Genomic DNA, 16,070 nt, shown 5'->3' with positions numbered 1-16,070 from the left:
AAGAAAAAGGCAAAACTCGTGGGTTGAGATCAAGGCAGTTTAACAGAACAGTGAAGGAAAGCGGAAAACCACAACAATAATGCTGTTAGAGGAATGTACAAAACACCATTAATGTACCGCTGCTCACCGACCAGACCCAGGAAGCCCCCAGCCCAGTCCCCAGCGGGGATTTCCTGCTCCCTTTTCCAGCCAGCTCCCGGCTATAGACTGGGCATGGCTCACATGGTGATGGTATGGAATACCTGTGTGCCGTGCCAGCTCCTTGGGAAAATTGACCCTATTCCTGCCAGAACCGGGTGTTATCCACCCTTTGTTCTATACCTTCAACGTCATGCCCAGATCTTACACTTTCCAATGAATTACCACCGCTTTTCCCTGTCTTTGATATATACACACATCTATAGACATACAGCTATCATAGAACGGTCGAGGTTGGAAGGGACCTTTCAGATCATCAAGTCCAACCATCAACCCAACACTGACAAAAACCACCGCTAACCCACGTCCCTCAGCACCACGTCTGCCCGGCTTGTAAATCCCTCCCGGGATGGTGACTCCACCACTGCCCTGGGCAGCCTCTTCCTATGACAGCCCTGTTGGTGAAAACGTTTTTCCTAATATCCATCCTAAACCTCCCCTGGTGCAACTTGAGGCCGTTTCCTCTTGTCCTGTCGCCTGTTCCTTGAGAGAAGAGACCGACCCTTAGTCTCTGGGCCATCCCTCAACAATGTCCGTTGAGGTTGAGTTCATTTAACCCATGGCTTTGGGCTCCCTCTGTCAGAGCAGTCTCTCAGGGCAGGGGAGATGGTGTGTGGTGCTGGACTCCTGCATGCTGTATCCAGAGCTCGCCGCTGGTGTAGCTGGTGCAGACCCTGCCCAGGTTCCGCAGGTTGAAGAGGTCAATCTTGAGGAAGTTGCTGGGCGCCAGTTGCTGAGGTCAGGTGTGATCCCATCACCGCTGCGCTTTACTCACGTTCATCAAAGTCCATCTGCCATTGTTTTGGGTGATTCTTACTGCAGTCCCATTGGTATGGCATCTAGCAATTCTAATAATGATGACACAGAGTGGCAGGGCTATTTAGCAATTGACATCACACAAATGGATTCATTGGCTTGTCTCACCCACAGTCAGATCCCAATGACCATGTGAGCCGCCTCCTGGATGCGGGGAAGGCTGTGGACGTTGTCTCTCTGGACTTTGGTAAGGCCTTTGACACCATCCCCCAGAGAGTTCTCCTGGAGAAGCTGGCGAATCGTGGCATAGACAAGTGTACTCTTTGCTGGGTAAAAAACCGGCTGGATGGCCGTGCCCAGAGAGTTGTGATTAGTGGGGTGAAATCTTCTTGGCGGCTGGTCACCAGTGGTGTCCCTCAGGGCTCAGTTTTGGGTCCAGTTTTGTTTAATATCTTTATCAATGATCTGGATGAGGGGACTGAGTGCACCTGCAGTAAGTTCGCAGACGACACCAAGCTAGGTGGGAGTGTTGATCTGCTTGAGGGAAGGAAGGCTCTCCAGAGGGCCCTGGACAGGCTGGAGGGATGGGCCAAGGCCAATTGGATGAGGTTTAATAAGGCCAAGGGCCGGCTCCTGCATTTCGGTCACAACAACCCCAAGAAACGCCAGGGGCTTGGGGAAGAGTGGCTGGAAAGCTGCCCCGCAGAAAAGGACCTGGGGGTGCTGGCGGCCGGCCAGCTTAACATGAGCCAGCAGCGTGCCCAGGTGGCCAAGAAGGCCAACAGCATTCTGGCTTGTATGAGGAATAGCGTGGCCAGCAGGAGTAGGGAAGGGATCGTTCCTCTGTACTCGGCACTGGTGAGGCCTCGCCTGGAGTACTGTGTTCAGTTCTGGGCCCCTCTGTACAAGAGGGACCTTGAAGTGCTGCAGCGTGTCCAGAGGAGAGCTACCAGGCTGGTGAGGGGTCTGGAGACCAAGTCATATGAGGAGAGGCTGAGGGAGCTGGGCATGTTTAGCTTGGAGAAGAGGAGGCTGAGGGGAGACCTCATTGCCCTCCACAAGTCCCTGAAAGGAGGTTGGAGAGAGGTGGGTGTTGGCCTCTTCTCCCAGGTGAATAATGACAGGACCAGAGGAAATGGTCTGAAGCTGCGGCAGGGGAGGTTTAGATTAGATAGTAGGAAGAATTCCTTCACTGAAAGAGTGGTCAGGCACTGGAACGGCCTGCCCAGGGAGGTGGTTGAGTCACCATCCCTAGAGGTGTTTAAGAAACGCCTAGATTTGGCACTTCAGGGCATGCTTTAGTGACAGAGATTGTAGGGGGTTTTTGTGTGTGTGTATGGTTGGACTCGATGATCTCAAAGGTCCCTTCCAACCATGAAGATTCTATGATTCTATGAGGTGCATATCAGAGCTCCCCATCCTTCTGCATCACCTGCCACGTGCCCCCAGGGCCTTAGAGAACCATAGAAGGTGTTGGGTTGGAAGGGACCTTTAAATGCCATCTAGTCCCACCCCCCTGCAGTAAGCAGGGACATGTTCAACTAGATCAGGTTGCTCCGAGCCTCATGAAGCCCGGCCTTGAATGTCTCCAGGGATGGGGCCTCCACCACCTCTGTGGGCAACCTGGGCCAGTGTCTCACCACCCTCGTTGTAAAGAACTTCTTCCTAATGCCTAATCTAAACCTGCCCTGCTCTAGTTCTCTCTTCCTTAAGTGAAAGCAATCCCACAGATGGGTTTGCCTTTGCCCGAGGCAGGACTAACCCAGACTGTCTTCCCTGACACACTCTTCATGTGCACTACGGGGACTTTATCCCCTTCTAGGGTACGTGGAAGTTCTGATTGGGCAGGACCAGCTCAATTATTAGATTCCCAGGTGTTAACTAGCCAGGTGGCCTTTGCTAACTGTGTATCCCATTGTTTTAAGGTCCCACCCCCCCATTGCTCTCAGGGTAGTTTTTTACAGCCCGTTGTATTGTTCGATCTTCCCAGAGGCGGGCGAATGGCAGGGGCCGTGATATACCCACTCAGTGCCACACTCTTTGGCCCAGGGACCTGAGAGTGTTTTGGAAATGAGTCCCATTGTCCGACTCGGTTCTCTCTGGGGTGCCGTGTCACCACAGGACTTGCTTGTCAAGGCCCAGGACAGCATTCCTTGGAGAGGCACGGGGCACAGGGTATGTTTCCAGTCATCCAGTGGTTGCTTCCACCACTGTGAGCACATGGTCCCCTCGGAGAGCATCCCGCTCATTGGTGAGCCTTGATGGCACTCAGGACCATCCCACGGGACCAGGGCATCTGCACCGGGGTGGTGGGCACCCCCCCATGACAGGGGGGGGTTTCGATGGGGGGAGGTGCGCACGGGTCTCTCCCCACCCCGCTGCGGCATCACCACCCATTACCCACGCAGGGAAGTACTACATCGCCACCATGACCATGATCACGGCCTCCACCGCGCTGACCATCTTCATCATGAACATCCACCACTGCAGACCGGGGACCTGGCCCGTGCCCCCCTGGGCCAGGTGGCTCATCCTCCACCACATGGCCCGGCTCTGCTGCGTCTACGAGGTAGGCGAGAGCTGCAAGAGCCCCCGGTGGGTGCCACGCAGGCGGGTGGGGAGGGAGGACACTGGGGGGCCAGGGGAGAGCCCCATGGAGGGGGAGGTGGGTGCCGAGGCAGGGGGCTGTCCCTGGGACTGCTGCTTGTGCCACCACGATGACATGCTGAGGAATGTGGGCTACATCGCCGGCTGCTTCCGGCGCCACCGAGCCTCCCAGCACCGGACCGCTGAGTGGAAGAAGATGGCCAAGGTGATGGACCGCTTCTTCATGTGGGTCTTCTTCCTCATGGTCTTCCTCATGAGTGTGCTGGTCCTGGGCAATGCTGCCTGATGGCCCAGTGGACTCACTGTCCCCAGGGAAAGTGGTGGCCACGGGTGCTCCATGAGGGTGGCTCGTCCTGAGCACCCCTTGGCACTTCATGGACCTGCAGGGTGGAAGCTCCACCAGCACCAGGGAAGAGGAGCCTGACAGCGGGACCCTGACTCGGCCGGGGCTGCCCCAGCTGCAGGGTTGAGGGGTCACGGCCCCCCGAGCAGTTGTCTGGGTTGTGACGTATAGAAATATAGATGTGGAATCATAGAATCACAGAATGGTTTGGGTGGGAAGGGACCTTAAAGATCATCTCATTCCACCCCCCCGCCCTGGGCAGGGACACCTCCCACCAGCCCAGCTTGCTCCAAGCCCCGGCCAACCTGGCCTTGAACCCCTCCAGGGATGGGGCAGCCACAGCTTCTCTGGGCAACCTGGGCCAGGGGCTCACCGCCCTCACAGCCAAGAATTTCTGCCTGAGATCTCAGCTCAATCTCCCCTCTTGCAGTGGAAACCCTTCCCCCTCGTCCCATGGCTCCCCTCCCTCATCCAGAGTCCCTCCACAGCTTTCCTGGAGCTCCTTGAGGGACTGGAAGGGGCTCCAAGGTCTCAGTGGAGCTCTTCTTCAGGCTGAACCCCCCCAACTCTCTCAGCCCGTCCTCACAGCACAGGGCCTCCAGCCCTCCCAGCATCTCCAGGGCATCCTCTGGACCATATAGATATATGCATAGACACCTTCTGCTCCTCCTGTGTCCCCACCAGTGCCTGCCACCCTGCCTGGCCAGGGCTCGAGTCTGCTGCAGCCCCCCGAGACGCCACTCCAGTGTCCAGCAGCCTTGGTGAGGGTTCCAGGGGAGCAGGGCAGCCCCCACCCTGTCCCCTCCGGGTGCTGGCTGGGGCCAGGATGGTGCCCGGGAGGGACGGAGGGGTCTGGCCCTCGACACCTTCGGTGACAGAGCATGGACCTTTGTATCCCACCCAAACCCTGCGTGCGGTAAATAGCGGAGCATTTCCTGCCGATCCATCCTGGCTTACGGAATATCTCACCCCCCTGCATTTACTGATCCGTCCTCAATAAAATAACGACTCCATCAGCTCTGGCTGAGTGACCTCTGGCTCTTCTCCTGCGACAGCGACGGCGGCTGGTCCGCGCTCACCCTGCCCGACAGCCTGTGCCGGGGGGGGCTGGGCCCCTCATCCCCATCCCTGCCCCACATCCCACAGAGTGGCTGGCGGAGTGTCCTTGTTCCGGCGGGGATAGGGTTAATTTTTCCTGGTATTCCATGCCATGTGAGCCATGCCCACCCTGAGCTGCCGGGGGAGGGGGCAGGAAGTCGCGCTTGGAGCGGGCTGGGGCGTCCCGGGTCCGGTCGGGGAGCGGCGGGGAGCGGCGGTCCCGTAATCGTGTGTGTATATGCCTCTATCCATGTTCTTGTTGTTGTTTGCTTGTTCCCTTTGCTGTTCTGTTAAACTGCCTTTGTCTCAACCCAAGAGTCCTGCCTTTTTTTTCTTCTGATTCTTCCTGTATCGGGAAGGCCCGACCGAGCGGCACGTGGTTCTTTGTTGCCGTCTGAGGCTAAACCACGACACGGAGGCATCGGGGCTCATGCCATCTTGTCACCGGTGGAGGGGACCGATCAGCTGGTGGGGAGGGGGAGAGTGGCCAAACCCGGGGGGACACCCGTGGGTGATGGGGGAACCTGGGGATGAGAGCCGGAGGCGCTGGGGCAGCCGGAACAGGGTGCGGGGGACACGGAGTGCCCTCGGGCTGGCTGGGATGGCGCACAGACGCTGGCAGCAGGGATGGCCGTAGCGAGGGGAGCGCGGGGGGGCAGCAGCACCGCCCCCGGCTGAGTGCAGGGACCCGGCTGGGGGGACATGGCGAGGGGAAGGAGCCGCTGTCCCCGCGGGGAGCCCTGGGGCGAGGAGGGAGCCCGGCCAGGGCAGCCCCAGCGGCCGAGGAGGAAGGCAAAGGGGCCAGGCAGCATGGAAAGCGCAGGGCAGCGGGGACGGGGGTCCCACCGAGACCCCAGCCCTGCGCCGACTCCGCTCAGGGGGGTCCCAGCAGGGCCCCCAGGCACAGCCAGGTCCCGGCAGCGGCAGGGGGGTCCCCAGCCCCATCTCAGCCCCCGTCCGGCGGGGACGGGCTCAGCCACAGCTGGGGAGAGAGGGCGGGGGCTGCGGGGGCCACCAGGCAGTGCCGGGGCGGGGGCGGCTCCCAGGTCTCTCCCGGGTAGCGGAGGGTAGAAGGGATGCCGGGTGCGTGAGGTGCGAGCAGGCGGCTGATCCGCTCGGCCTGGCGGCAGAGGTCAAAGAGGGAGCAGAAAGGCTGCGGAGCGTCAGGGAGAGGGCAGAGCAGCAGAGAGTTGGGGTTGTTCAGCCTGGAGAAGAGAAGGCTGCGGGGAGACCTTGTAGCGGCCTTGCAGTCCCTAAAGGGGGCCTCCAGGAGGGATTGGGAGGGACTGTGGCTGAGGGAGTGTAACAATAGGGCACGGGATAACGGGGAACCCAGTAGAGCTGAGAGGGAAGAGTCTTGGAGGTTTCTGGGGTGTGTGGGAATAAATTCCTGACACAGCTGGTGGGGGAACGCACTAGGGAAGGAGCCCTGCTGGACCTGCTGTGTGTGAACAGAGAAGGACTTGTGGGGGATGTGATGTTGGAGGCCGTCTTGGGCACAGTGACCATGAAATGGCAGAGTTTCTGATTCTTAGGGAAGCAAGGAAGGGCGTCAGCAGAACTGCCACCATGGACTTCCGGAGGGCGGACTTTGGTCTTTTCGGGAGCCTGCTGGAGAGAGTCTTCCTCTAGGTTTGCTCAACACCCAGAAGAGAAGTGAAAAACTGTCTTCTCAATGGAAGATGACAGCGAAGCTGAGCAGAATCGCTGGGCTCACCTACCTGATGTCTGTCTGAGACGTGTCTTCCATCGGTCAGACGACAGGGACAGATCTAACGCTGCCTTGGTCTGTAAAAAATGGAACTGGGCCCTGCACTCGGGATCCCTCCCTCCTCCATGAAAGATGAACTAGAATTTGGACTACCGGAGGAAACCCCGTCTTACCAAAAGAATACTAAATGGCTTTGGCTAGGCGGTTTTGTGATAAAACACATGGAGGGATGACAATTTTTAATCAGATTGAGAAAAGGTGGACAGCCCCCGGAAGACATGTGGCAGTAAAGGGGATTGTGAGTTCTTGGCCCACATGTTGGAAGTTTTCCGGTGCAAAACCCAAGCAGGAGGCTGGAGGGCAACCATGGTCATACTTCCCATTCCAAAGGCTGCAGATGGGTTATGCTGACGTGCCTACTGTGAGAGGCGTTAAGAGAAGAGAAGGCTGCGGGGAGACCTTGGAGCCCCTTCCAGTCCCTCAAGGGGCTCCAGGAAAGCTGTGGAGGGACTCTGGATGAGGGAGGGGAGCCATGGGACGAGGGGGAAGGGTTTTCCACTGCAAGAGGGGAGATTGAGCTAAGATCTCGGGCAGAAATTCTTGGCTGTGAGGGCGGTGAGCCCCTGGCCCAGGTTGCCCAGAGAAGCTGTGGCTGCCCCATCCCTGAAGGGGTTCAAGGCCAGGTTGGCTGGGGCTTGGAGCAAGCTGGGCTGGTGGGAGGTGTCCCTGCCCAGGGCAGGGGGTGGCACTGGGTGGCCTTTAAGGTGCCTTCGCACCCAAACCATGCCCTGAAGGGGTGGGGCCCTTCTCCTTCTCCCTCCCTTCTTGTTATGGTTTGAGAAACCCACCACAATTTCTTGTCCTTTAGACAACTACTCTCTCGCCCGATGACCCCTCCTCACCGGGGAAGAGGAATTGGGGAAAAAGAAGGAAACATGAGGGTTGCAATAGAAATAGATTTACTAGGATAAAACTAAAGAATTTACACTAATAATGCTAAAGAAGCAGTGTCAATCCCGATAACGATGTAAAATACCCAAGGACTACACCCAGCCCCTTCCATCAGCAGGAAGCCGTGCACTCCCAGCAGGGGACAGCCAATGGGGGACACCGTGAGCGCTGCGGCTTTGGGAGGAAGGGAAGGGCTCAGGGTTCCGGCACCGCAGCAAGGAGTTCTCTGCACCGCCGCCATCAAGGGAGAGTTGAACTACACAGCAAACTTTATAATTTGTACTGAATGTGATGTTCGTGCTATGAAATAGTCCTGTTGTCAGCCTGGGGCAAGTGCCCTCCTTGTCTTGCTCTTCCTCATCCCCTGCTGCATGTCACCAAGGGGGGCTCTGACTGCCTGTGATGTCACAAAGGGGGGACGTGTCCCCCGGCCACACTATAAAAGGGGGACGCGGTCCCCACTGGAGCCGTCAGCGGATGCTGGGCACCGCAGTCTGGCATTGTCTGGGCAGACTGCAGCCTCGGCCTCTGACACCCCAGCAGTCTTGCGGGTCCCGTCACTGGGGACCCAGGAGGACACTGGGGAGCTACATCGCGGTTCTGTGCTGGTGACTCGGACCACCGCAGCCACACCGGCGTTGGTGCCATGGGGCGCTCTGACGCCGTGTCTCCCCTGGGCCCTCTCCTCCTGATTGTGATGGGGCTCAGCGTATTCTCAGCTGTGCTGCAGAGCAAGCGGCTTCAGGTAGGTGACTGTTGCACCACACTGTGCTGCGGCGTAGGGTGGTGACGGATGGCATAGGGTGGTGTGGGGTGCCGTGGGGGGCTGTGGTGTGGGACTGGGAGGCGCTCCCGTCTCACCCAGCTCCTGGGGACCTTGCAGAAGTGGTGGAAGAAGAAGAGTAAGAAGAAGCGTCAGACAAGCAAGACAGGAGCCCGGCCAGAGAAGCAGAGCGGTGAGTGGCCCCAGCATGGAGCACCCTGCAAACAGCCGACACCCCACGGCAGCCCTGAGCCGGGGCTGTGCCGGGGGCTGCCGGCCGCTCAATCTGTCTCCTCCCGCTGCAGCTTCTCGGGCAGTGTATGGAGAAGTGGAGAAATCCCATTCGAAGCAGGAGAAGCGGTGAGTGTGGGGGAGACCCCAGATGCTGCCCCAGACCCTCACCCCGTGCCCTGCCCCTGCCTGCGCTGGGCAGCCCTGACCGCCAGCCAAGGAGGGGTGCTGCCCGCGGGTCCCGCTGGGGTCTGGGGTGCAGCGGGGTCTCTTTCTCCTCCTCTGCAGGGCGAGTGCGGAGGCCTTGAACAGGAAGCATCGCTCCCCACGGGCCCCGCTGGTCACCATGGACTCTGTGACTGACAGAGGCTCCTCTTCCCTCAACTCCCTCTACTCCTTCCCGGAGCCCCGGCCTAGTGCGATGGCGGAGCTGGCAGCACTCGACCGCTCAGGACCCCGCCATCCCCCCAGGACTGTCAACGGGAGGGTGGAGGAGCCAGGGCCAGCCCTCTGCCAGGAGCCCCCACAGGAACTGCCTACAAGGACCAAGCAAGAGCCGGTCCCCAGGGAAAGCAGGGACAGGGCGCAGAGCCCTGTGGACACGCAGCCTTCACCCTGCAGCCCCCCAGCCATGGCCTCGGACCAAGGGGAGCTGGTCATGGAGCTCCTCCGCTGTTTCGAGTCCACCCAGGAGATGGCCAGGCAGTGCTGTGAGATGCTGAAGGTGCTGCAGGCCCGTTGGCAAGGGGCAGCGGGGGCCTGTGATCGGAACCTCCCCGGGGAGCCCTTCCATCCCCTGGGCAGGATGGAGGCGCAGCAGCAGCTGGGGGCCACAGTGAAGCCCCATCACCTGGGAGCGGAGCGGCCGTGGGTGGATGTAAACACGGATAAGGCTGAGGATGGGATCATGGAGAAGGAGGAGGACACAGGACCAGAGAGAAGTGTGAAGGAGAAGGAAAGGAGCAGCCCTGTGGAGCTCGGCAGGGGGAGCCTGGCAGAAGTGAAGAGAAACAGCAAGACGGGGCCGGGCAAGAACAACTCCATGGGGCCAAGCACCAGCAGCCCCCCAGGCTCAGGCAGGAGCACCCCCACGGATGCGGAAGGGAGGAGGGACAGGGCGCAGAGCCCCATGACTGTGCTTCCGCCGCCCAGCAGCCCCCCAGCCAAGGCCACGGACGACAAGTTGCTCTACTTGGAGCTCTTGGACACTGTCAAGACCTTGGAGGAGGAGAGGCAGCAGCACGGCGAGGTCATGGACAGGGAGTGTGACCAGGCGTCCCCAGGGCTGTGCCCGCTAGGACGGTGCCTGTGTCAGTGCTGCACCTGGCTCTGGTACCGCCTGAAGGACTGCTGGAGACGCTGCTGCCGGACGCGCCGTGTCTGCTTCAGCAATTTCCCCCAATGGGTGGGAAGGGTGGGGCCGGGAACCCCCTGGGGTGCCCCTCTTGTCAACCAATAAAAAAGTCAATATTTTCTCTATCCCTGTGACTGTCAGCAGATCAGTTTTGTCCCTTGACAGGAGCAGAGAATCAGTTTTGTGTAAGGACAACAGTATATGCTACAGTAATCCCAACTCTCCCATGGAGATCATAGAATCATAGAATCTTCATGGTTGGAAACGACATTTGAGATCATGGAGTCCAACCATTGTGCAGCAGGACAGCTATGACGTAGTCGCCATCACGGAAACTTGGTGGGCTGACTCGCACTCCCTGCGGGAGCACAGCGCTCATTCCCTGTGCACCTTGAATATCCAATGTCATATCCACGACCCTCATGGGCAAGTGGTCAGAGGAACGTCGTGGGCCAACTTGGCCAAGGGAGCCCCAAAACTGCGCGTGAACCTCTTCTTTGAAAGAGTCACGAAGCACGATCACCTAGCCAGGATCCTGCTAGCGGAGATGCCAGTCAGCAGCATAAGAGTCTGCGGAGCTACAGTTTCAGAGACCCAGGCTGGAGAATGAGACGCACCCTCACCAACCTCCTCCCAGCCTCCTGGCGTGTTCTGCAGGTACGGGAACCCAGAGGGACATCTCACCGCGGTATCACAAAGCTAAGCAAAGTGATCCTCCAGGCCTTCTGCATAGCAGCGCTCAGCAGGAGGAATTCCTGACCACTTCAGTGTTATGTCCCGAGGGTCATTTTCATAAGCGAGCCACTGCGGTGTTCCACTCTAGCCTGGTTGAGGTCGTTGTCCCTGTCCAGTTGCGATGCCCGTTATGCCAGTCTTCACTGTCAGGCCGACGTCAGGTTGCCCTCATAAAAAGCTAAAACACCCAAAATACTGGTGCTGGAATGTCAGCTGTGAGCACAAAGAGTTTTTCAGGCAGGAAAACCTCAGTTTTGTGAAACCGCTTTAGGCTTCTTCTAGTTAGTCATGTTCACGTTTAGTAACTGGTAACTTGCTTATCCTTTCCGATGTTTCTGAACCCCACCCTTTTGCAGGGAAATCTGCGTATGAGGAGAAGAGTCTGTACACCCTGTTTGCTTGCGGAGCTGTAGCCTGCGTCAGCCTGCACTCGTGGTTCTGCTCCCTTTTGGCAACACACAAACGTCTACAGCAGATGTAAATTAACTGGTGCCCATGTCACAGGCCTTTGGTGTCACGCAGGATGTGCCACCAAAGGTGTGCGACAGCCTTGACCCGCGTCAAGGAGCATCAGGTCTTTGCACGCCTGAGGGAAGCACACGGCCTGATGGTTGCTGACAGCGCTCTTTAGGTTCTGTTGCGCTGCAGAGCTTCCAAGGAACAGCCGGGATCTGCAAAGCTTTCTAGAAATTGTCTTTGGATCTACTCTCGTACCTGGGATAATTTCCAATATGTCAAATAAGATCATGGCATGAGCTGAGGGTGCAGCATCTTCTAACGGTAACAGAAGTTGTCTATCCCTTAGGGTGGGGTGCAATGCACAAGGGCCCCCCCATCTCCACGGGAGAGTTGGGATTACCGTAGCATCTACCGTTGTCGTTACCCAAAACTGATTCTCTGCTCCTGTCAAGGGACAAAATTGATCTGCTGCCAGTCCCTTCTGTTGGTAGTATTGGGAAACTTGTTTATTGAATTCTAGTTACTGCGCTCACCAGTTCTGTTGAGTAGCCCTAACAACATTTGTTCTTTTTGGACGGAATTAACACTTCAGTGGAACAATGACCATGAGCTGCTGGACAAGGAGCTGCTACAGCTCACCTTGTCATGCCACAGGCTGTTCTTTCTGGAAGTGTGGGCCTTTCTAAGTGTCACCCCTGTGGAGAGGCTGTTCCAAAACCGGGCAGAAAGGAAATGCAGTTTGGCTACTCTAAAGGTAAGACTTTGTGCTTCAAAACTCCCATTCCCTTCCTCTCTCCAATAGCCAGAGAAAGGTGAGGTCCCCAGGCCCAGAGAAAGGGCGCTTACGGAAATGCTAACATAACTACCTTCCCTAGATTACGTTTTAGCATTGCAACGAGCCTGAGAACCACTCACAGAAACGGGGCTTTCCGACCTCCTCAGCCAGGTACAGAATGCTGCAGAGGCTGAACAACAAGCCCCAGCAGTTCCACGAGTCCTTCCTAGGCTGGGGTTCCCTCTGTCTCCTCTAGTTCAAGCTGGGGATTCTGAGTCACCTGCCAGCCCTGGCGCTTACGTCTACGCTTAAGTCGAGGCCGGGGGGTTGAATCCCACTAAACTGCAAAAAGATGGAAGCACATCTCACTCTTTAGGGATGCTGTGTTGAACTGGGCCAGACCACGACTGTGGCTGGTGTACACCATGCTGTCATGCTGCTTTGCATGCCAGATGCTGAATTCAGTGGATCCTCCCCGATGTGTGCAGCTCCCAGGGGTGCCTCGCTTCTGGGGGTAAAAGGAACCTGGCTCTCCCCAGAGATTCTTCAGCAGGAGATGGTGTTTTCCGTCAGTTTGGAGTGAAAACAGTAACACCTCAAGATTTTACTCCAAGCCAAGGCATTTGGCTTCTCTGGGTTCCTCATTAGTCACAGAGGCTTCTTGTTGTCATGAAATTTAACGGGCTGAGCGTGCTCTGTGTATCTGAGAGACACGGCCGTCATTCCTTCGTACAGGTCGGGATTTACACAGCCCGACAAGAGCCTAGTGAAGAGGCCCACACAATCACAGAATGGTAGGGTTGGAAGGGACCTCTGGAGACCCTCCAGTCCAACCCCCTGCCAGAGCAGGGTCACCCAGAGCAGGTGGCACAGGAATGCGTTCAGGTGGGTTTGGAATGTCTCCAGAGACGGAGACTCCACCACCTCTCTGGGCAGCCTGTGCCAGGGCTCTGCCACCCTCACAGGAAAGAAGTTCCTCCTCGTGTTTAGGTGGAACTTCCTATGCTCAAGTTTGTGCCCGTTGCCTCTTGTCCTGTTGCTGGGCACCACTGAAAAGAGCCTGGCCCCATCCTCCTGACACCCACCCTTTCCGTATTTCTAAGCGTTGATAAGATCCCCCCTCAGCCGTCTTTTTTCCAGACCAAAGAGACACAAGTCCCTCAGCCTTTCTTCATCAGAGAGGTGTTGCAGTCCCCTCATCACCCTGGTAGCCCTTTGCTGTCCCCTCTCCAGCAATTCCCTGTCCTTCTGGAACTGGGGAGCCCAGAACTGGACCCAGTACTCCAGACACAGCCTCCCCAGGGCCGAGCAGAGGGGGAGGGTGACCTCCCTCCACCTGCTGGCCACACTCTTCTTGATGCCCCCCCAAGATGCCATTGGCCTCCTTGGCCACAAGGGCACATTGCTGGCTCATGGTCATCCTGTTGCTCTCCAGCAGGTCAGCCCCCAACCTGGACTGGTGCAGGGGGTTATTCCTCCCCAGGTGCTGCACCCTACGCTTGCCCTTATTGAATTTCATAAGGTTCCTCTCTGCCCAACTCTCCAACCTGTCCGGGTCTCTCTGTATGGCGGCACAGCCTTCTGGTGTGTCAGCCACCCACCCCCCCAGCTTTGTGTCATCAGCAAACTTGCCGAGGGTGCACTCTATCCCTTCGTCCAGGTCATTGATGAATATATTGAAGAGGACTGGACCCAGTACTGACCCCTGGGGAACACCACTCGTCACTGACCTCCAGCTAGACTCTTTGCCCCTAATCACGACCCTCTGAGCTCTGTCTTTTAACTAGTTATCTGTCCACCATATCTACGTCCATTCATTTAACCCACACCTCCTAAGCTTCCCTATAAGGATGCTGTGGGAGACCGTGTCGAACGCCTTGCTCAGCTCTTGCACGCTAGTTAGAGGAGGTTCAAATACCTGATTGACTCAGAGATTAATCATTTTGCTGTCGTCTACCCAAAGGCATAAACCAGAGGAAGGGAGAAGAACACCCGGTGCCATCTGCACGCAATGAATGCATCCTTTGGAGGGCTCTAGGAAGGGATTTGAATCTCGACAGCAGTGCCTCTGAACGAGAGAGACCTTTACAGCAAGACAGAGGCAAGGGACAAGGTTGCGCTCCACGCGTTAAAATGTTGGACTTGGGAACGGGCCTCCTACATCTCCAGCATCATTTCTTTTTACCCTTACTTTTTATTCCTCGCCAGAACCAAAGGAAGCAGCGAGCCCTTTTCCACCCTTACGGGCATCTCTAGGAAAAATAAGGCCCCCTCTTTCTTCAGCACCTCTCATTGTAGAGCTTCAAACACCTTACCAATGAAGCCCATCGTGCTGTTTCCAATTTACAAAGAGGGAAACCGAGACGTGGGGTGATGTCCTGGTTTAACTTGAGCCACCAACAAAGAAACAGGCGGCCGCTCACTCGCTTCCCCCCTGCCACGGGAGAGGGGTAGAATGGGAAGAGAAAGGCAAAACTCGTGGGTTGAGATCAAGGCAGTTTAACAGAACAGCAAAGGAAAGCGGAAAACCACAACAATAACGCTGTTAGAGGAATGTACAAAACACCATGAATGTACCGCTGCTCACTGACCGGATCCGGGAAGTACCTCTGTCCCGTGACAGCTCCTTGGGAAAACTGACCCTATTGCTGGCAGAACCGGGTGTTTTCCACCCTTTGTTCTATACCTTCAACATCATGCCCAGATCTTACACTTTCCAATGAATTACCACCGCTTTTCCCTGTCTTTGATATATACACACATCTATAGACATACAGCTATCATAGAACGGTCGAGGTTGGAAGGGACCTTTCAGATCATCAAGTCCAACCATCAACCCAACACTGACAAAAACCACCGCTAACCCACGTCCCTCAGCACCACGTCTGCCCGGCTTGTAAATCCCTCCAGGGATGGTGATTCCACCACTGCCCTGGGCAGCCTCTTCCAATGACAGCCCTGTTGGTGAAAACGTTTTTCCTAATATCCATCCTAAACCTCCCCTGGTGCAACTTGAGGCCGTTTCCTCTTGTCCTGTCGCCTGTTCCTTGAGAGAAGAGACCGACCCTTAGTCTCTGGGCCATCCCTCAACAATGTCCGTTGAGATTGAGTTCATTTAACCCATGGCTTTGGGCTCCCTCTGTCAGAGCAGTCTCTCAGGGCAGGGGAGATGGTGTGTGGTGCTGGACTCCTGCATGCTGTATCCAGAGCTCGCCGCTGGTGTAGCTGGTGCGGACCCTGCCCAGGTTCCGCAGGTTGAAGATGTCAATCTTGAGGAAGTTGCTGGGCGCCAGTTGCTGAGGTCAGGTGTGATCCCATCACCACTGCGCTTTACTCACGTTCATCAAAGTCCATCTGCCATTGTTTTGGGTGATTCTTACTGCAGTCCCATTGGTATGGCTTCTAGCAATTCTAATAATGATGACACAGAGTGGCAGGGCTATTTAGCAATTGACATCACACAAATGGATTCATTGGCTTGTCTCACCCACAGTCAGATCCCCATGACCATGTGAGCCGCCTCCTGGATGCGGGGAAGGCTGTGGACATTGTCTCTCTGGACTTTGGTAAGGCCTTTGATACCGTCCCCCAGAGCGTTCTCCTGGAGAAGCTGGCGAATCGTGGCATAGACAAGTGTACTCTTTGCTGGGTAAAAAACCAGCTGGATGGCCGTGCCCAGAGAGTTGTGATTAGTGGGGTGAAATCTTCTTGGCGGCCGGTCACCAGTGGTGTCCCTCAGGGCTCAGTTTTGGGGCCAGTTTTGTTTAAAATCTTTATCAATGATCTGGATGAGGGGATTGAGTGCACCCTCAGTAAGACTGCAGACGACACCAAGCTAGGTGGGAGTGTTGATCTGCTTGAGGGAAGGAAGGCTCTCCAGAGGGCCCTGGACAGGCTGGAGGGATGGGCCAAGGCCAATTGCATGAGGTTTAATAAGGCCAAGGGCCAGGTCCTGCATTTTGGTCACAACAACCCCAAGCAACGCCAGGGGCTTGGGGAAGAGTGGCTGGAAAGCTGCCCCGCAGAAAAGGACCTGGGGGTGCTGGTGGCCGGCCAGCTTAACATGAGCCAGCAGCGTGCCCAGGTGGC

General features: G+C 56.8%; 1 protein-coding gene and 1 pseudogene across 1 annotated transcript; both read left to right on the top strand.

Annotated features, from left to right (window-relative positions):
- The first annotated feature begins 3,174 nt into the window (after window positions 1–3,174).
- Window positions 3,175–6,854, top strand: LOC128900522 (neuronal acetylcholine receptor subunit alpha-10-like). The gene is made up of 4 exons (XM_054181758.1): window positions 3,175–3,205; window positions 3,363–3,568; window positions 3,602–3,826; window positions 6,846–6,854. Exons 1-4 carry the CDS (start codon window positions 3,175–3,177, stop codon window positions 6,852–6,854), a joined length of 471 nt encoding a protein of 156 aa, XP_054037733.1.
- A 3,519-nt stretch (window positions 6,855–10,373) lies between these two features.
- Window positions 10,374–13,950, top strand: LOC128900414 (F-box only protein 39-like; annotated as a pseudogene).
- Window positions 13,951–16,070: the final 2,120 nt, after the last annotated feature.

This window comes from Rissa tridactyla, chromosome 1 (assembly GCF_028500815.1).
Source record: "Rissa tridactyla isolate bRisTri1 chromosome 1, bRisTri1.patW.cur.20221130, whole genome shotgun sequence".
NCBI lineage: Eukaryota > Metazoa > Chordata > Aves > Charadriiformes > Laridae > Rissa > Rissa tridactyla.
The sequence above is the reverse complement of the archived record's forward strand: the minus strand, read 5'-3'. Positions and strand labels throughout refer to the sequence as shown.

Excerpts from the sequence above, each read along its gene's own strand:
- LOC128900522 (XM_054181758.1), top strand. The coding sequence starts at position 3,175 with ATGGTCCCCTCGGAGAGCATCCCGCTCATTG. Across the intron at positions 3,206-3,362 it reads GGAGAGCATCCCGCTCATTG|GGAAGTACTACATCGCCACC; the intron begins GTGAGCCTTGAT and ends TTACCCACGCAG. Across the intron at positions 3,569-3,601 it reads GGTGGGTGCCACGCAGGCGG|AGCCCCATGGAGGGGGAGGT; the intron begins GTGGGGAGGGAG and ends GGGCCAGGGGAG.